Source organism: Mauremys mutica, chromosome 10 (genome assembly GCF_020497125.1).
Source record: "Mauremys mutica isolate MM-2020 ecotype Southern chromosome 10, ASM2049712v1, whole genome shotgun sequence".
NCBI classification, from domain to species: Eukaryota; Metazoa; Chordata; order Testudines; family Geoemydidae; genus Mauremys; species Mauremys mutica.
In genome coordinates this window covers 87,196,565-87,218,353 of record NC_059081.1, presented here as the reverse complement: position 1 = coordinate 87,218,353, position 21,789 = coordinate 87,196,565, and the positions used below count along the sequence as shown (strand labels likewise).

At 48.1% G+C, this 21,789-nt stretch overlaps 1 protein-coding gene across 1 annotated transcript in view; it reads right to left on the bottom strand.

Annotated features, from left to right (window-relative positions):
* Positions 1-16,553, bottom strand: part of COL18A1 (collagen type XVIII alpha 1 chain) — a 282,560-nt gene extending 266,007 nt beyond the window's left edge. The window contains exons 1-2 of the mRNA XM_045032088.1: positions 16,487-16,553; positions 16,330-16,397 (exon numbers count right to left, since the gene is read on the bottom strand). Of these exons, the coding sequence (XP_044888023.1) occupies positions 16,330-16,397; positions 16,487-16,497 (79 nt within the window). The 5' untranslated portion in view covers positions 16,498-16,553. The remainder of the gene's footprint in view (positions 1-16,329; positions 16,398-16,486) is intronic.
* Between the last annotated feature and the right edge of the window lie 5,236 nt (positions 16,554-21,789).

The window sequence follows — 21,789 nt, the reverse complement described above, 5'->3', positions numbered from 1 at the left end:
TTAGGAGCATAAAACCGATTTAACGCCAAAACCGTCCACACTAGGAGGCACCTTATATCGATTTTAATGGCTCTTTAAACCGGTTTCTGTACGAGAGGATTAACGCTAGTCTCGGTATTAACATATCGGATTAGGGTTAGTGTGGACGCTGATCGACGGTATTGGCCTCCGGGAGCTATCCCACAGTGCACCAGTGACCGCTCTGGACCGCAATCTGAACTCGGATGGTAAACAGGTAAACAGGAAAAGCCCCGCGAACTTTTGAATATTTCCTGTTTGCCCAGCGGATCAGCACGGTGGCAATGCAGTCCGAAATCAAAATAAAAAAAAGAGCTCCCGCATGGACCATGCGGATGTGATCGCTGTAAGGGCAGGCAAATCCGTTCTATCCGTTCTATCAGCGCTCCGTTACAGAAGATGAAATTCAGAATCCTTTTTTTAAAATCTCCAGACAGACGCCATAGCAGGGACTCAGCGCACTGCAGCGTGACAAGCGTAACGGAAAGCCAAAGAATCAAATGGATGCGCATGGACTGGAGGACTGAAGCTATCCCACAGTTCCTGCAGCCTCCTAAAATTATTTGCATTCTTGGCTGAGCTCCAAATGCTTCTAGGGTCAAACACAGTGCCCGCGGGTCAGGGCATAGCTTGGCAATCTACTCACCCACCCCCCACCCACCCCCAGAAGCGAAAGGTAAAACAATCCTCTGACTCTTTTACATGTCACCCTATCTTTACTGAATGCTGCAGATAGACGCGATAGTGCAGCACTCAACACCAACATCCTTGCTCCCCCCCCGTCATGGGCGGCTGATGGTACAAAATGATGGAAATCCATCCTCATCATCAGCATAAGCTGATTGTGCAAAAAGATGGAAATCCATCCTCATCATCAGCCTCAGCTGATGGTACAAAAGGACTGGTAACCGTCCTCGTCATCAGCCTATTGGCCCTAATTTTTTCTGGTGGATGGATGGTGCAATATGGCTGGTAACCATCCTCATCATAGCAACAGGGGGCTGAGCTCCATCAGCCCCCACCCTTCATGTGTAAAGAAAAGATTCAGTTGCCCCTGGACTAGCAGTGGGATGCTGGGCTTCTCTCCTACACACTGCTTAATGTCCTGTCTGGACTATCATAGCAGCTGGAGGCTGCCTTCCACTCATTTCTCACTAACAAGTCAGTGTGTCTTATTCCTGCATTCTTTATTAATTCATCACACAAGTGGGGGGACAATGCTACGGTAGCCAAGAAAGGCTGGGGGAAGAACGGAAACAACAGGTGGGGTTGTTACAGGAGCACCCCCTGTGAATAGCATACAGGTAATAATTTCTGCGGGCTCTGACACAGAGCAGGTGGTTCTCTAGCACACTTGCCTATATTAGGCAGCACTGATTCTATTTTTAGATACCAAAAAGGAGGGATTGACTCAGGGAGTCATTCCCAATTTTTGCTTTTGCGCCCCTGGCTGATCGGCCAGGGGCACTTATAACAGCAGCCAATGGTACAAAACGATGGAAGGTACAATATGGCTAGTAACCACTCTTGGCTTTTGCGCCCCTGGCTGATTGACCAGGGGCACTAGCAGCAAATGGTACAAAAGGACTGGTAGCCATGATCATCCTCAGTTCCAATTTATGGAAGGATTTGGATGGTGCAATATGGCTAGTAACCATCTCTGCTGTCATGCAAAAGCAAAAGCATGCTTCTGTGTAGCGCTGCTGAATCGCCTGTGTGAGCGGCATCTAGTACACATACGGTGAGAGTCACAAACGGCAAAAAAAGCTCCATGATTGCCATGCTATGGCATCTGCCAGGGCAATCCAGGGGGAAAAGGCGCGAAATGCTTGTCTGCCGTTGCTTTCCCAGACGAAGGAGTGACTGACGACATTTACCCAGAACCACCCGCGACAATGATTTTTGCCCCATCAGGCACTGGGATCTCAACCCGGAAGTTCCAAGGGGCGGGGGAGGCTGCGGGAACTATGGGATAGCTAGGGAATAGCTACCCACAGTGCAACGCTCCAGAAATCGACGCTAGCCTCGGACCATGGACGCACACCACCGATTTAATGTGTTTAGTGTGGCCGTGCGCACTCGATTTTATAAAATCTGTTTTACAAAACCGGTTTATGCACATTCGGAATAGTCCCGTAGTGTAGACGTACCCTGATACTTGGTTATGTTATGTTATTACAACAATCTCTAATCCACTAACCCCCCTTTTTGTCCTATGACTGCAGAAGTGTTAACTGGGCACTACACCTTGAATGATCCATTACAATCTGTGTTAACGCCTTATGTTTAATCTGTTCCACCTTGTATTTAGCTGTGACACTCTCCGTACCTTTCCCAGACCTGAAGAAGAGTTGTGTAGCTCGAAACCTTGTCTCTCTCGCCAATAAAAGATATTACCTCACCCACCTTGTCTCTCTAAAGAGACCACAAAGAGTTGTGTAGAAGCAAGACTCCCTAGCATCACGAACACATAACACCTCCTCCTTCAGTGGTAATGAAAGGCCAACTCTCCTGTACCCCAGGGGATGAATTGGGGTACAGGAACGCCTCACTTAAAGTCCTCCAGGTTAACCTTGTTTCAATGTTAAGTTGCTGATCAATTAGGGAACATGCTCGTTTAAAGTTGTGAAATGCTCCTTCTAATGTCTTTGGCAGCCGCCTGTTTTGTCCACTGCTTGCAGGAAGAGCAGCCCGTTGCAGCTGGCTGGTTGGAACCAGGGTGGGCTGGCAGCCCCCCATCAGCTTCCCCTATCAGCTCCCCGCTCCCCTAAGTTCCCTGTGCAGCAGCTGTCCCTCCCCTCACTGCCATGTGCTGCTCCTGCTCTCTGCCTTGGAGCTGCTCCCAGAGACTCCTGCTTGCTGTACAGGGGGAGGGGGGCTAATGTCAGGGTGTCTCCCCCACACCCTGCTCCTGCACCCCGCTTACCCCATCTTCCATAGAGCAGGGGGGACGACGGAGTTTCTAGGCAGTAGCTGCAGGTCTCAGTTCTCAGGCAAGCTGATTTAATTAACACGGCAGTGTACTTAAACCTGGGGTCAGCTACTTAAAGGGGAACTGTGCATTTTCTCTCACACACTGGGTGTGTGTCTCTGTCTGCCCTCCCTCCTTTCCTGTTGCCTTGTAGAGTGTTGTGAGAGTTAACTCTTGAGGGCTCAGCCAATTGCTAGTTCATTTAGCAGTAAGGCATTCCCTGGGAAATATCCCACCCTCTGACTCCTCCACCTCAACCAAGCTTCACAATCATCATCACTGTGTACCAGTATTAAATTGTTTGTTTAAAACTGTGTGTGTGTGTGAGAGAGAGAGAGAGAGAGAGAGAGAGAGAGAGTCTTTTGTCTGGTGAAAAAAATTTCCCTGGAACCTAACCCCCTCATTTACATTAATTCTTATGGGGAAATTGGATTCACTTAACATCATTTCGCTTAAAACTACAACGTTAAATGAGGAGTTACTGTATGTTACATTGTTGCAGGGCAATAGTGAAGCTATGAGGCAAACTTCATAAACCTCTTTAGAATCATAGAAGATTAGGGTTGGAAGGGACCTCAGGAATTCATCTAGTCCAACCCCCTGCTCAAAGCAGGACCAACCCCAACTAAATCATCCCAGCCAGGGCTTCGTCAAGCCGGGCCTTAAAAACCTCTAAGGATGGAGATTCCACCATGCCCCTAGGGAACCCATTCCAGTGCTTCACCACCCTCCTAGTGAAATAGTGTTTCCTAATATCCAACCTAGACCTCCCCCACTGCAACATGAGACCATTGCTTCTTGTTCTGTCATCTGCCACCACTGAGAAGAGCCGAGCTCCATCCTCTTTGGAAACCCCCTTCAGGTAGTTGAAGGCTGCTATCAAATCCCCCCTCACTCTTCTCTTCTGCAGACTAAATACCCCCAGTTCCCTCAGCCTCTCCTCACAAGTCATGTGCCCCAGCCCCCCAATCATTTTCGTTGCCCTCCGCTGGACTCTCTCCAATTTGTGCACATCCCTTCTGTGGGGGGGGACCAAAACTGGATGCAATTCGCCAGGTGTGGCCTCACCAGTGTCAAATAGAGGGGAATAATCACTTCGTTCGATCTGCTGGCAAGGCTCCTACTAATACAGCCCAATATGCAGTTGGCCTTCTTGGCAACAAGGGCACACTGTTGACTCATATCCAGCTTCTCATCTACTGTAACCCCCAGGTCCTTTCCTGCAGAACAGCTGCTTAGCCAGTCAGTCACCAGCCTGTAGTGATACATGGGATTCCTTCTTCCTAAGTGGAGGACTCTGCACTTGTCTTTGTGAAACCTCATCAGATTTCTTTTGGCCCAATTCTCCAATTTGTCTAGGTCACTCTGGACCCTATCCCTACCCTCCAGTGTATCTACCTCTCCCTGCAGCTTAGTGCCATCTGTGAACTTGCTGAGGGTGCAATTCATCTCATCATCCAGATCATTAATAAAGAAGTTGAACAAAACTGGCCCCAGGACCAACCCCTGGGCCACTCCTCTTGATATCAGCTGCCAACTAGACATCGAACCGTTGATCACTACCTGTTGAGCCCGAAAATCTAGCCAGCTTTCTACCCACCTTCTAGTCCATTCACCCAATCCATACTTTTGTAACTTGCTGGCAAGAATATTGTGGGAGATCGTATCAAAAGCTTTGCTAAAGTCATAAAATAACACGTCCACTGCTTTCCCCTCATCCACAGAGCCAGTTATCTCATCATAGATGGCAATCAGGTTGGTCAGGCATGACTTGCCCTTGGTGAATCCATGTTGACTGTTCCTGATCACCTGCCTCTCCTCCAAGTGCTTGAAAATGGATTCCTCGAGGACCTGCTCCATGATTTTTCCAAGGACTGAGGTGAGGCTGTAGTTCCCCGGGTTCTCTTTCTTCCCTTTTTTAAAGACGGGCACTAGATTTGCCTTTTTCCAATCACCCTGGACCTCCCCCCGATCGCCACGAGTCTTCAAAGATAATGGCCAATGGCTCTGCAATCACATCAGCCAACTCCCTCAGCACCCTCAGATGCATTAGATCCGCCCCCATGGACTTGTGGCATGTCCAGGTTTTCTAAATAGTCCTTAACCTGTTCTTTCACTGCTGAGGGCTGCTCACCTCCGCCCCATACTGTGCTGCCCAGTGCAGCAGTCTGGGACTTGACCTTGTCTGTGAAGACCGAGGCAAAAAAAGCATTGAGTACTTCAGCTTATCTCCCCATCCTCTGTCACTAGTTTTCCTCCCCCATTCAGCAAGGGGCCCACACTTTCCCTGAACTACTTCTTGTTGCTAACATACCTGTAGAAACCCTTCTTGTTACCTTTCACATCCCTTGCTAGCTGCAACTCCAAGTGTGCCTTGGCCTTCCTGATTACACCCCTGCATGCGCTAGCAATATTTTTATACTCCTCCCTAGTCATCTGTCCAAATTTCCACTTCTTGTAAGCTTCCTTTTTGTGTTTAAGCTCACCGAAGATTTCACTGTTAAGCCAAGCTGATCGCCTGCCAGATTTGCTATTCTTTCTGCACTTTGGGATGGTTTGTTCCTATGGCCTCAATAAGGCTTCTTTAAAATACAGCCAGCTCTCCTGGACTCCTAGCCCCCTCATATTAGCTTCCCAGGGGATCCTGCCTATCAGTTCCCTGAGGGAGTCAAAGTCTGCTTTTCTGAAGTCCAGGGTCCGTATTTTGCTGCTCTCCTTTATTCCTTTTGTCAGGATCCTGAACTCAACCATCTCATGGTCACTGCTGCCTAGGTTGCCACCGACTTCTACTTCCCCTGCCAATTCTTCCCTGTTTGTAAGCAGCAGGTCAACAGAGGCACGGCCCCTAGTCCGTTCTTCCAGCAACTTTACAACAACACCTGTTTGATTTTGGACATTGTTTTCTACGCCCCTACATTTCAATTCTGAACCATCATACCCTGCCCTGTCCTTACTTATAAATCAACCCTTAATGGTGATACCCTACAACAGTAAAAAACCACTACAGAAATCCTTCTGAAACTCAGAGGCTTCCCCTGCCTCAGAGCTTTTAGGTTTTCAAAAATGCTAAAATAATCAAGCAGGCCACAGATCAAAAATAAAGCACGATTCTTTATATCCACGACTGGAAGAACCCAATGATGGACACATTTTAATCAAGAGAGGGGGAAGTCTGCTGGAAGGTGAGCTGCCCCTTGCCACTAGCAGAGATCTCAGATGCCCACAATACCAATGCACAGAATTATAGCCCAACAAAGGGATGGGGTAGAGGAGGAGATGTCAGTTAGACAACCATAGTTTTCTTTTCCATCTGCAGACAAGCGCTTAACCAGACCAGATCTATGCTCAGGGTATACCAAAGCTGACAGTACTCTTCAACTGAAAGATTTCACATTTACCCAACTCACATATTCTTCTGCCATTAAGGCTGATCATTTATTAGTTCCATACTGGAGCTTGGAAAAGAGATGACTAAGGGGGGATATGATAGAGGTCTATAAAATCATGACTGGCGTGGAAAAAGTAAATAAGGAAGTTGTTATTTACTCCTTCTCATAACACAAGAACTAGAGGTCACCAAATGAAATTAATAGGCAGCAGGTTTAGAACAAATACAAGGAAGTATTTCTTCACACAACGCACAGTCAACCTGTGGAACTCTTCGCCTGAGGATGTTGTGAAGGCCAAGACTATAACATGGTTCAAAAAAGAACTAGATAAATTCATGAAGGATAGGTCCATCAGTGGCTATTAGCCAGGATAGGCAGGGATGGTGTCCCTAGCCTGTGTTTGCCAGAAGCTGGGAATGGGTGACAGGGGATGGATCACTTGATGATTATCTGTTCTGCTCGGTTCCTCTGGGGCACCTGGCATTGGCATTGGCCACTGTCGGGAGACAGGATTCTGGGCTGGATGGACCTATGTAAGACAAGGAGAAGAGATGCAGAGCTACCAGTATAAAAAACAATCACCTCTGCTTAGAAAAGCCCATTTCCAAGACGCCTGTTAAATATGCTGCATGCCCACATGACGTGAGAGTGTTCAGATACTGAAATAACGTATGTCCGCACTTTCAGATATATTCTTAGTGCACGTTTTGTAACTTCCACTAGTGCCAATTATGCATCATTATGCACAAACATCAAGATGGAAGTATGCCTCAGACCACCCCTATTTTTTCTATTGAACTATCCTTAACTCCATTACCAAACAGCACTATGGCTGGTAATAAACAAACTTCATTTCCTGTAAAACCACTCAAATAAAGACCCTCCTGGGAAACACGCCTATGTGCTGAACCATATTTACTGAAACGTCTCAGGACCCCTTAGGGATCACTGAATTTATCTCATTTAGCAACAAGAAAAACCAGGACCATCATGTCCAAAATGCAAACTAGGTTAGTAAATGGGATAAACATAAGCCATATATGAACATCTGCTACAATCGGTCTTCAGGAACAACTGATCTAATGTGCATTTGCTCACAGACTGAACTCCATTACAATGTGCATACGTGTCTAAAGACCTTAGAGCACATCAAAAACCTAGACAGTTAAAGTGGCATTCAGAAGAGACAGATAACCTTTCAGCTCACTTGTGCACTAGGATAGCCTACAGAATAAAAAATCCTTGAAGGACCATAGCAAAGAAAGGCAAGCAGAGCAAACCTTGTAGTCCTGGGACACTGAACTGAATGCCATCACTGGCAGAATCATTCTCCTTCAAATCCTTTATGGTGTAAAGGAAATGGGGGTAGAAAATGCAGTTTAGGGCCTGCAATACCTAATCAGCCAGTGGTTTGCAGATCAATCACAGAATCATAGAATATCAGGGTTGGAAGGGCCCTCAGGAGGTCATCTAGTCACACCCCCTGCTCAAAGCAGGACCAATCCACAACTAAATCAACTAACTGTTTAGAAAGAAGTGGGGCCATCGCTCCTCACACAGCAAGCAATTCTCTCCCACACGCACATGCATCAGCATGAGAACGGCCACTCGGAACAGACTAATGATTCACCCAGACCAGTATCCTGTTCATCCCAAGGACTAATTGCATCATCAGAAGGAGGCTAAAAACCCTGAAATATACATAGCTATGTGGAATTGCTCCAGGACTTAAAATAGTACATCCTGGCCCTCATAGGAGAATAACTGTCTATCTCTGGAGATCTATAACTAGCATTTCATTTCAGTGGCCACTGGGAAGGCTGAAGGCATCCATGAAGCATCGGTAATATCAGATATACGGTCTAGCATATATTTTAGGTGGGTGCCTGACAGCATTTGGACAATTTGTAGCCAGCTCATCCCCAGTTTCTCTGCTTACCTGCCAAAGGTTACATTAGATTCAATACCGTTCCCCTTTCCAAATGAGCCTGGAAACACGTCAGTCTGACGCAGGGGTTGCTGTGAAGAGAAGGCGTGTGCATGTATGTGCATGTGTATTTCTTATATATATGAAACACACACACACACACACACACCCCCATGGAAAGGAGCAGGAACATGGCAGAACATCTTTTGGGTGAATTTCTACTGAAGACGGGCCTGAGTCACACAGCTCACACCTGGATCTGAGCCTGCCCAGTGTCCAACGGGTGTTTGGATGTGAGCCAGTCTCTATTCCTTAGTCTACCTGCTAAGCCTAGGAAAGCTGATCATCTATTTAGTAATTTTTAACTTGTTCAAATAGTTGTACAGTTTCTGTTGCACAGGGTCTGTATGTATTACTGCCACAGGCTACGGCTACACGGCCCTGCAGTTAGAGCTACAAGCATACACTAGCACACTGCACTGCAACTCTGCCACGTGGGTGCTGCAGGGTGTGAACCAAAAGGTACCTAGTTCTCATAAATGAAGTCCCCTTTGAGCAAATAAGTTAATGTGAACCAGGTACCTTTTAGTTTATGCTTGCAGCATCCACACAGGGGACTTACAGTGCAGCACGCTAGTGCAATCTGCAATTCATACCCCCACAGTACGACCTCCGGGGCCATGGAGACAAGCCATTGGATCTCAGATACCGTCTCCACTCCATTTATAGGGCTCTAACCCCACATCCTCAACGTGGATGTCCTTTTATCTTCATTCCTTCCATCCGGGATTCAGTTATGCCATATGAGACTACATGAAATGCCTGTATCGTGGTGAAGGCTATAGCTCCCAGCTGTTTGATTCTGACACATATTGCAGAAGGTAGCTGCAACAGCTCTCGGATGCCCAGGTCTGAGAGTCACCTCGTTCCTCACCCCTGCCTCAAGGGAGAGGGAGCCTCGCTTGTGCTTCTCCAGGTGCCAGCTTCCTGACACCTAGAGCCCGTTAGCCACCCAAGCCCTCTCCTCAGGACTAGGCCAGCCCTTACTTTGCCTGGCAGGGTAACAGAACATGCTCTCTAGAGACTACACTTAACAGTCTAACAATTGCGTTAACTTACAATGCTAAATTTACGTGCCCAAGAGAGGCTGACAGAAAACCTGTTTTTCAACTCTGCCCTGATACAGACTTTAAAACATATTCCCAATATGCATAGAGAGATACTGGGCATGGAGTTATGTATCGGTTAACAGGCAAAACCACTAACAAAATGTTCGGAATTATTAGGAAAGGGAAAGATAAGAAGACAGAAAATAATCATAATGCTGCTATATATATCCATGGTGCACCCACACTCATAGACTCATAGAATATCAGGGTTGGAAGGGACCTCAGGAGGTCATCTAGTCCAACCCCCTGCTCAAAGCAGGGCCAATCCTTGAATACTGCATGCAGATATTGTCGCCTCATCTCAAGAAAGATGTATTAGAATTGGAAAAGGTACAGAGAAGTGCAACAAAAATGATTAGGGGACTGGAGCAGCTTCCGTATGAGGAGAGATTAAAAAGACTGGGACTTTTCAGCTTGGAAAAGAGATGACTAATGGGGGGTATGACAGAGATCTATAAAATCATGACTGGCATGGAGAAAGTGAATAAGGAAGTGTTATTTATTCATTCACATAACACAAGAACCAAGGGTCACCCATTGAAATTAATAGGCAGTAGGTTGAAAAACTAACAAAAGGAAGTACTTCTTCACAGAACACACAGTGAACCTGTGGAACTAGTTGCCAAGGGATATTGTGAAGGCCAAAAGTATAACTGGGTTCAAAAAAGAACGAGATAAGTTCCTGGAGGATAGGCCCATCAATGGCTATTGGCCAAGATGGTCAGGGATGCAATTCCATGGTTTGGGTGTCCCTAGCCTCTGACTACCAGAAGCTGGGAATGGGCAACAGAAGATGGATCACTTGATGATTGCCTGTTCTGCTCAGTCCATCAGAAGCCAGAATACTGGGCTAGAAGGACCACTGGTCTAAGCCAGACGTGGGCAAACTACGGCCCACAGGACCATCCTGCCCGGCCCCTGAGCTCCCGGCCAGGGAGCCTAGTCCCTGGCCCCTCCCCCACTGTCCTCCCTCCCCCGCAGCCACATGGGCAGAGTGGGGAGTGCAGCTGGCTCTGGCCGGGTGTCATGGCTGCGAGCTCCTGCTGCTGGTAAGGGGACAGGGAGCAGGAGGGTGGGGGGGTTGGGAAGGGAGCGAGGGGTCTTGGGGGGCAGTCAGGGAGGAGGGGGTGGTTGGATGAGGTGGAGGCTCGGGGGTCAGTGAGGGGATGAGGAACAGGGAGGGTTGGGAGTAGGAGTCCCAGAGTGGGGGGCCTGTCAGGGGGTGGGGATGTGGACAGGGGTCGGGAAGGCAGTCAGGGGACAGGGAGGGTTGGATAAGGGGGTGGGATCCCGGGGGGGCAGTTAGGGGCAGGGGGTCCCGGGAGGGGGTAGTCAGGGGACAAGGAGCAGAGGGCAGTTGGATAGGGGGTGGGAGACCCGGGGGGGCTGTGGATAGGGGTCAGGGCAGTCAGGGGACAGGGAGCAGGGGGGTTGGATAGGGAGCGGGGGTCCTGGGAGGGGGTAGTCAGGGGACAAGGAGCAGGGGGGGTTGGATGGGTTGGGGGTTCTGAGGTGGGCAATCAGGGGGCCGGAAGTGGGAGGGGACAGATAGGGGGCGGGGGCCAGGCTGTTTGGGGGCAAGCCTTCCCTACCCGGCCCGCCATACAGTTGCGCAACCCCGATGTGGCCCTTGGGCCAAAAAGTTTGCCCACCCCTGGTCTAAACCCAGTATGGCCGTTCTTATCTGCACGTACATTTGCAGATTAATGACCAGCATGACCCTGGCTTTTATTTCAGACCTCCCATGACATTCTTTGATGAAGCAGAATCAGGATATTCATCCCCTTGCCAGGCGGCACTGAAGGGTTCCTTGGTCACAGTAGTAAGAGAAACATAAGAATCTCAATCTACTAAATTCACCCAAAGCAACGTTACTAGCTGACCTGGTCACTGTCTAAGTACCAATGTGAGGGCAACTGACGAATGAAAGGCTTTACCTAGGAACATGGTGGACACTCCATCACTTGTAGTCTTTAAGTCAAGACTGGATAGCTTTCAGAAAGAATGCTGGAGCTCAGACAGATCCTATGGGTGTGATACAGAGTTCACTGGGCAAGTACTATGCAGGAAGTCAAACTAGATGGCCCCATCCGGCACTGACATCTATGGAAGTTGTTTGCCAAGAGGCAATGCTCCACGCTCTACGTGTGCGCCTTCCTTCTGTGAACCGTTTCCTATTCTGGCCAGGAAGCCTGGCTGCTAACACAACCAGAGGAGGAACACGCTGCAGGGAAGCCAGAGGATGGGAGCCAGGGGCCCAAGGACGCTGAGCTCCTTAGAGGATTGTGGCCTTGCACGCTATCCCTACTCCTGTGTGTCACACTGGACCAAGGCCCAAATCTGTTGACCTGAGTCCTGGGATGGGGCCTCTGCTCCAGCGTGTTGAGCTATTCCCAGAGGAAGTTGTTTCCGAAGGCCATAAATAATTTGTCAATGCGATGTTCCAGCTCCTGCGCTGGCTTCCCAACCCACTTATGTTGGGGGTTCTGAAGTCAGCTATTATTCTTTTTCCAGTAGACTGTGTTGCTTCCCTGCTCTCTCATTCCACCTTAACCACCCCTGCTCTAATGCTGGGGCTGCTAGCAGACACCCTAGGATTTGTGCACACACAGACTCCAGCTCATGCTCCTCCACCCAAAATTGCTTCCAACAGGCCGAGCAAGACACCAACTTAAAGTAAAAGCAGTTTTCTTGTTGTTGGGGCTTTTGATGAAGGATGTGAACAGAAAGCTCTTTAAAGTAACCCACGCATTGGTATTTAATCTGTTAATATTATTAAGCATTCATATTATGGCAGTGCGGAGAAGCCCCAAACATTCTGTGCTTCCTGCTTGATCCCAGAGTGCGTTCGCTTTTCCTCAGGAATGTGATTATAGAAGCAGATCTACAAAACTGAGGCCCCGCTCCTGCAAGGAGCTCCACACAGGCCGAGCCCTGCGCCCACATACAGCCCCACTATAGCTTGCAGCATGCTGCAGAATTTGAGTTTGACAGAACAAGACCACGCAGCGTGAACTGGAGAGTTTATGGAAAAAGATGCTCAGCTGCTTTGACAGACTAAAGGGGATGCAGCCAACTTAAAAAAACCTGATGCTTTGGTCTCAAAGTGTTTTACCTTCAATTGTTAAAAGCAGCAGCTAAGATTGTTGTTACTGTAGGGAGAGAGACCAGAGAAAACTATTTCCTTTCTCAGTGACTGTGTGTGTCTCAGCCCTTTGTGTCCAGCCAGTGTCACGGTTTGTCCTAGACCAGTGATGCTCAGACTGCGGCTTGGGAGCCTCAAGTGGCTCTTTAAAGCACATGATAGTAAAACACTGTGTGATTTAATTATTAGCCAATCAGGATACTTTCACTATGTTATTACCAATTGTAGAATCCTTGGTCAGTCATTTTGCTGTGAGAATTCAGACACACACACACGCACACGTGCGTAAATGAAACAATGAATTCACACTGCGGTGGCTCTTTGGGGTGATGCGGATAGCTAACTTGGCTCCTGGACCACTGACGCCTGATTATCGCTGCCTTTCACAGAGCAACAAGGGGGAAGAGAGTGTTATAAATACAGGAAGCTCTGACTGTAAACGCACAAGTAGCAGCAGGTGGACACAAGGCAGCCGCGGCACCAGGAGCTGCGCTCAGCTAAAGTCACCATTTTCAAGTTGCTAATGACCCTTTCAAGGCGTGCAAACCCCACAATGGAAGGCTCTGTCCCATGGCACCTGCCAGAACTGCTCCCGCCTGAAGGACTGGCCAGGGAGAGAGCAATATTGAAGGGCTGAAGCAGGCGGTGGCGCTGGCACCCTGCTGGAAGGAAGTTCTCTCTGCTCTGCTTGGAAAGAACTTCACTGCAGAGGCCAAAGCACTAAGACCTTGCCTGCACTGGAAAGGGGACCTGATTCCAGCTGTTACTAGGGCTGTAACTGTGCAGGCATGCCATGCAAGCAAGGAGAGCCAGGACTAAAACTGGGGAGTTCATGCTGGTCCCCATCCGGGCAACCTTCCCCTTTGCAAACTGCAGCTTTCCGTGCCTTCATGCAAGGGCTGCACAATGCGGCTAGAGTGGTGGTGGGATGGGGACTGCCTAGAAGAGTTGGAAGGAGCAAAAGGCTTCCCTGGGGGGTGGGGGGAAGATCATTCAGGTTGCCGCTGCTCATTCACTCCGTGAGCAGCAGAACTAGCCAGGTCCCCGCCAGGGCAAGAGAAAGGCTGCAGAGCAGAGCGTGTGCTGAATTTTCCCCTCTAGCTGGAGGATATAAGCTGTTTGCAGGCCTGATGAATGGGACACCGTCTGCAAGCCCCAAGGGAAAGGAAAGGCCTAGAAATGGAGGGGGGAGGTGCTTTCCGTCTCTCCAGTGGAGCCCAGCCTGCACCTGGCTTGGGCGCGAGTCTCTAGCAGATCATCTTTTTCCTGAGGCTTGTTTTCTTTAAAGCTCCTAGCCACAAACAGAAGCCCTGATAGTGGGGAGCCCAGTACATAGCTAAAGGTTGGTTTTGGTCTCTTCATATCAAAACAGAGATCATTAAAGCTGGTCTGCAACAGGTTAAAAACCGAATCAGCTAGTCTTAAACAAGATCACATGGCTACTCCCATTGCAAGCCTGGGGAATGCTCTGCCCTCAGATGCATACTGAGTGCACTCACCTTAAAATGCAAATTGTTTACCAATACTTATCTTAAAAAACAACAACAAAAAAACCTTAAGCCTGTGCCTGCCTCATCTGCTGCTAAGAGCTCTGTGCCGGCAGTCTGCTCCACAATCTTTCCTCAAGCAGGAGTTCGATACCTTTATCTCATCCACCTTGTCTCTGTAATGAAGGTTTATCAGTCATGCAGTATACCCTGCCTGATTCTTCTTTTCTCTGCATGTGGTAGGTAGTATCTTGATGCACACAAGTAAGAGCAATACGCAGTTTACTTCTGTAATCTAGCATTGTAACAAGAGACTAGTAGGGATTGTTCATTTCAGAGGGAAGACAAACCTTTACTTTATTACTAGTTATATTACAGTATTGTCCTTTTTTATTCAGAGAGGTTTAGTATTGGGATGCTTAGTCTTCTTTCAGTTATACTTTGCTTTGGGAATATTGGACGTTCACATTATTCCTTCATCGGGTCAATTTTCTAATGCATTTTACCCTCTACTGTATGAGATTACCTCTGTCAGGTATTCGTTTGGAAGAGAGTCACCCTGTGTGTCCTGGTGAATGGTGGGCTGTACTTTCTCTTGGAATGATACCCTAACTTGGACAACTTGCATAAAGAAAATCTGCCATCCCAAAATGCCTTTACTTTGACTTATTACATAGAAGAAAGAAAGCAAATCTCTGCCTGACCTCTGTAAAGCTCCGTCCCTTTGCCCTAACATGTTAACTTCAGAGTAAGCAAACTGACATGGTAGCCTTTTAAGTAGCTTTAGGATTGTTCCTCTTATCTACCACCAGTGTTAAGTCGTCTCCCCTCCCCCACACAAGTCTGTGCTTCACTTAATATAACCTGCTCTTCTGTTGCTAGAACAAATCACTCCCACTCAGGTATGGTGCACAAGTACTTTTCAATCTTATAAAGCCAAACAATACTTCACACTAAACGTACAAAGGAACTTAAGTATGCAGAGCCCATGTCTAAACAGTCGTGCAGATGTACAATACTTAAGTCCACACTATTCCACTTGAGAATAGGCAAAGCTATAAAAAGGGATCACAAATCTGACACTCACCACATGTGTAAAACAGTACAGGAGGTATTCTCAACACATACAGTCTGAAATGTCCATTTAATAGATTCAGCAAAGCCCTTCAAAAGCCATAAGGATTACGATGACTCAACAAAATACTGAAGGTGCAACGCCCCCTAATCAGCTCCATTCTCATACTGGGGAAAGCTGAAAAATACAAAAGTGGGCAAACTCTGCATTTCCAGAGCAGCCTTCTGCAGCTACAACCCAGACATCTCACAGCCTGCTGCCTCCGTCCCATGTCCCATCCCTGACAATCATTAACACTTATTAACAGACACCATCAATGGAGCAGCGTGCCAATGGCTAAGACAGAGAGAGACCAGGCGGGGGAGAGAAGATCTTTCGTTAGACCAACTTCTGTTGGTGCCAGCCAAGCTTTGGAGCCACACAGAGCTCTCCTCCCAGTCTGGCCAGGCATCAGCTGTACAATAATCTATCGGAATGACGGGTTCTGTTACACCACACGGGCACACTGATTTATATAGCAGCATGTGGCAAAACAAACATGCAAAACCATAGTTGACAATGTGTGACAAAGACCGGGGTGGGGGGGGTGAGGGAATCTTTTATTGGACCAACTTTTGTGGGTGAGAAAGAGAAGCTTTGGCGCCTCCAAAGAAGACGAGCTCTGGGGGGCTCCGAAGCCCCCTCTCAGACCCCCACTGCTGCGCTAACGTTACTAATGGAGAGATGACGGGCACATCGCACCCTGCACACGGAGCTTAGCTGAAGCAGCACATCGCTGACCTCCCCCGCGGTGGAGCGCGCAGCAGGGACCTGCCTCGCCTGCCCCCGGGAGCGATCATCCTGCGGGAGCACCAGGCCGGGGGCTGGAGCTGGGGGGGGCTGGCGCACCCCGGCTTGTTCAGTGCCCCCCCGCACGCATCGTTCCAACGGCCCTGCCTGCAAACCCGCTGCCTGGGCGAGGGGGCTGCGGCCGGGGCTCTGCAGCCCGGCCCGGCCCCGGGGGCAGCCGCAGCTCCGAGCCCCCCGCGGCGGGCTGGGCGCCCCTCGCCCGCTCCTGGCCCAGAGCGGGGTGGGCCGAGCCCGCTGCCCGCCCGCGGGGAGCCGCGACCAGCCCCGCTCCCAGTCCCACGTGGAGCCCCCGCTCCTACCTCGCTCCGGGGCCGCCGCCGCCAGCAGCTGGACGCAGAGCCCGAGCAGGAGCCGCCGCGAGGGACACCTGCAAGAGGGGAGAGGTTAGCACCGCACCGCACCGCCCCGGGCCGGCCCCGCTCCGCGCCCCCCGCCCCCCGGGCCGGCTCCGCTCACCTGGCGCGCATGGCGGGGCTCGGCGCTGCGGCTGCGGCTCCGGCCGGGCTGCTCGGCGAGTGGCTCGGGCAGGGCAGCGCGGGGAGGCGGCCGCGCGGTCCTAGCGCCGCCTCCGCCAGGCGTCCCGCCCCCCTGGGACCCGGGTGCCCGGCCAGCCCCCAGCTCCTCGAGCCCGGCCTTCCGCCGGCTGGCCGCTCCCACGCGTGTCCCCCCGCGCCGAACCAGCCCGGCCTCCCGGGCTTCCCTCCGCCCTGCGGCTAAGGGGGCCCTGGGCATGACCCCCCCCCCCGCCCAGCGCCTCCAGGCTAGGGGCTCAGAGGACCCGGCCCAGGAGTCTCACGGCTGGTAGCTGGTGGGCACCGCTGCTGTAACGCGAGAGGTGTGACCCTGGGGAGAAAGCCAGCGGGGGTCCCTGCGGGCAGCTGGGAGCGCCTATCCGTGGGGACCCGGCCAGGGTTCCGGGTCCGGAGCCGCCTGGGGGTGGGGGAAGCGGGGGGAGGAGAGGAGGCGGTAGTGCCTGTCAGACGGAGAGGAGAGAGAGCTGCTTTCGGAGCGCATAGGCGGGCTGGCTAGAACGCAAACACGCCTCGGGAGCCCAGAAGAAACCTTAGCTGGACTGTCCAGGGATTGGGGTGCTACTGCAGGGTCAAGGGGAACATGCCTAGACTGACAGACCCTCTCTGTGAAAGCTGCTCAGCCTTTCCTGGTCCTTGGGGGACGTAGGGCGGTGCTGGGGGAATGGGAGCTGATATGGTTTTTATCAAATCTGGATTTTGCAATTGGAAAAGCGTGTTCTCAAGGCAAAGGTTTGATGAAATATGAAAACGGCGTAGTCCAGTTGAATGCAATGGCTGACTGCAATGCAACAATCAAAAGAGAAGCTACAGGCAATTTTTTGCTGTTTCTACATTTCTGTGAGAATCAGACACTGCAAAGAATATGCAATTGAATCAATAGGTCATACACAATATATGCCAAGTACAGTCTCTAATGAAAGCTGGTATGCACCGGATGATCATTATGAGCTATGTTCACACACTGGGCTGGGGTTATGAATATATGTATAGAAAGCTGTAGTCATAGTTTGTGCTGCAAGGTTCAACTCCACCTCACTACAGGGAGATGAAACAGGCACAGTGGGGGCCCGTCCCCAGCCAAAGGAGACTAGCTCCAATGCTAGGGCATTGTGCGACCCAGGAAAATACAATGGTGGGCCATGAAAGTTAATGGGGAAACATTCAAACAACTTGAAACGGAAAAGAAAACCCTAGTTGTGGAAAACTGAGGGCTTGCCTCAGGGTAGGAATAAATGGTAAAAAGGGTAGGAATAAATGGTAAATTTTCACAACGGAGAGGGGTAACTAGTGGTGTTCCCCAACGGTCAGTCCCAGGACCAATCCTATTCAACTTATTCATAAATGATCTGGAGAAAGGGGTAAACAGTGAGGTGGCAAAGTTTGCAGGTGATACTAAACTGCTCAAGATAGTTAAGACCAAAGCAGATTGTGAAGAACTTCAAAAAGATCTCACAAAACTAAGTGATTGGGCAACAAAATGGCAAATGAAATTTAATGTGGATAAATGTAAAGTAATGCACATTGGAAATATAACCCCAACCATATATACAATATGATGAGGGCTAATTTAGCTACAACTAATCAGGAAAGAGATCTTGGAGTCATCATGGATAGTTCTCTGAAGACGTCACGCAGTGTGCAGCAGCAGTCAAAAAAGGAAACAGGATGTTAGGAATCATTCAAAAAGGGATAGAGAATAAGACAGAGAATATCTTATTGCCCTTATATAAATCCATGGTACATCCACATCTTGAATACTACGTACAGATGTGGTCTTCTCATCTCAAAAAAGATATACTGGCATTAGACAAGGTTCAGAGAAGGGCAACTAAAATGATTAGGGGTTTGGAATGGGTCCCATATCAGGAGAGGTTAAAGAGGCTAGGACTTTTCAGCTTGGAAAAGAGGAGTCTAAGGGGGGATATGATGGAGGTATATAAAATCATGAGTGGTGTGGAAAAAGTGAATAAGGAAAAGTTATTTACTTGTTCCCATAATATAAGAACTAGGGGCCACCAAATGAAATTAATAGGCAGCAGGTTCAAAACAAATAAAAGGAAGTTCTTCACACAGCGCACAGTGAACTTGTGGAACTCCTTGCCTGAGGAAGTTGTGAAGGCTAGGACTATAACAGGGTTTAAAAGAGAACTAGATAAATTCACTCACTTCCGTGAGGTTGTTACCTATCATTGTGGAAAAAAAGCTTTTTTTTCTGGGGGGAGGGATAGCTCAGTGGTTTGGCCTGCTAAACCCAGGTTGTGAGTTCAATCCTTGAGGGGGCCATTTAGGGAGCTGGGGTAAAAATCTGTCTGGGGATGGTCCTGCTTTGAGCAGGGGGTTGGACTAGATGACCTCCTGAGGTCCCTTCCAACCCTAATATTCTATGGAGGTTAAGTAAGGAATGGTGTCCCTAATCTCTGTTTGTCAGAGGGTAGAGATGGATGGCAGGAGAGAGATCACTTGATCATTGCCTATTAGGTTCACTCCCTCTGGGACACCTGGCATTGATTACTATCAGTAGACAGGATACTGGGCTGGATGGACCTTTGGTCTGACCCAGTATGGCCGTTCTTATGTTCTTGCCTACACTTACAGTGCTACCACTGCAGCACTTAGTGAAGACGCTACCTAAGCTGACAGGAGAGCTTCTCCCATCAGCATAGGTACTCCACCTCCCAGAGAGGCGGTAGCCATGTCAACAGGAGAAGCCCATTTTTCAACACTCCCGAGAGACATAATTATACCAACGTAAGTTTGTAGTGTAGATGAGGGCTAAGAAAGGAGGAACTTTTCCCCACCCTGAATAACTATGAGTCACCCTGAAAAGAGAATTAATGAATTTTGAGAACAGGCTCTTCAGCAACTATTAAATTTAAGTTTCCCGAGGAAAGCTCCCAGACTTGATGAGATACATCCAGCATACAAAAAACTAATTTTACTATTTCAGTTTATTCATTTGCTTAATAACATTACCAAATTGTGAATTTGATTTTAATATTTATTTTATCGTAACTTCCTTTTTCAGGTGCTACAATTGCTGTTCTGGTGTCATCCTCACAATTTGAAAGAAACAGGTACTATTAAAAATCTTAGCAAAAATTATCCAGTTTGCTGTTATAGATTAGTTGCCTCTGAGAGAAGATCGAGATATCATAAACTTCAAGGACTTAGATTTTTCTCTGAAAAATTCATCAAGAATTTTCATCAACCTACTTAAGTTTACTGTAGGACACAATCCAAAATTCAACAAAGCTCTGAAAACCACTCTGAAAAATGAAAAGTACACTTCTGCTGAAATTCAGAATGAAATAATTGATTTCATGAAGCAGATGGTTTTGAAAAATATTGTTGAAGCTAATCGGAAAAATGGTGAGGTAGTGTCACATTTCAGGCAGAAGAACTTGCAAAGACTCAGAAACAAGATGGACTGGTCACCTGAAAACCTTTGAAGAGATTCCAAGTATTCTGTCAAACTTTGGATATGGCGACTTGTCAACTGAAGCAGGAGGGCTGTTGGAAGTTACAGAACCATCCTAATTCTTGTTCTTAACTGAAGTTATGAGAGTGATTTTGAAAGTTTTTGTTCCTGTGAACAGTTACCATCAAAAGGAACTAATGCATCTTGCTAAAAGAATTGAATTGATGACTGTTGCCTGTGAAAAAACTTCAGCAAAAGAGAGACATCTGAAGATTTTTTCTCAGAGGTTTCATCCAAGCACGCTGTTTTGAAAGATGCATCTGATGAGGCATCAACATTAAGGTGTGCCACCAAATGAACCAAGGTATTTCCCCAATAATTTGAAGATTCTCTAGTCACTGAGCACTTACCAGGATTCCAAAGTATAAATGAGCATCAGTGGTCCCAGATTTATCATGAATTGATTGATAGAACCAGTGATAAATAGCAAAGGAGATTTTCTGAGAAGAACTCCAAGTTACACAAAACCCTGTCAGCAATCTTTTCCACCAGTTCTCCAGACTTCTTGAAATGGGAATCACTGCATGCTTTGATTAACTTGCTTGGATTAGATATTGAGAAGGTGAATGTTGAAATGGATGTATATAAACCACTGATAAGAGAAATTGCAAAGAATTTGAAGAAGTTCTAATGCTGCCAAGGAATAAAAGGAGGCTTTCTCACGTATTTTTGAAATGTCTATAGTGCTCTTGTTGTTTGGAGCATCAACTGCAGCTTGTGATCTTGTCTGAAAGAATTTTATCACACCAAACGATGAGCATGACTCATATAAGAAAGAAATTGAATTATCCTGCCATATGAAAGTGATATGACTTCAAAACTGAACCTGGATGTCTTGGTGGAGGAATTCAGAGGCCATTCTCCAAGAAGAGTTCAACTTTTGGTTTCATGAAAAATCTTTACATTACATAGCACTTTCATGTTAAGATATATACTTGTATGTTTCTGAATCTTTGAATTTTTTGAACATTTGTTACACTGAATAATCACATCTATAGGTATCTCTTATTTTTTTATTTCATAAAAATAAAGTTAAATAAAGGCTTCTGATAGACTGTGTTTTTCACAGTGTGCATGAACGTCTGAAGGTGCCTCTTGTCATGCAGTCACCCCTCCCCCCCCCAAGTTGATGTCCTAGCTATGCTCCAGAGTGCATATCTCTGTCCCAAGGAGCAAGAGGAACCCTCTGCAAAAAGTGTTACCCTTTGGCTACCAAACAAAGACAATAAGCCATTGCTTAGAAACTGACTGTTCAAGAGGAGGGTCCGGCAGGTATGTCAGAACAACCTGAATTACAGCTTTGGGGCCAGAAGGCTCTTCAGGGAGCAGCAAAGGCTCAGGCTCATCATTCGTTCGTGCTGCACATGAAACAGAACAGGCTCTACCCTAAGCTCTACCACAGCACAGATCCATGTAATGGATAAGAGCCCAAACCCAAAGCTGGGCAGGCGCAGTGGGAACGCACCATTGTAATGCTCCACACAAGTGTGGGGATCAGTGTGAAAACCGAAAGAGCAGAAAATAAAATAGTTTAACCCCAAAGCCATTCTTGTGTGGGAAAAGCCAGAGAGAAGAGCAAGAAAGAAAGGCACCTGGATGTAGCAGGGGCAGAAGAAACAAACCCAGGTCCAAAGAAACTAGGCACTAATGGCACAATGAAAGCTGGGACTGGCAGCACAGACGTGCAGCGACATCTGAAATCTGGCAGAGGGGTCCCCCGGTAGCGGGACTGTTTCCTAAATGGACAG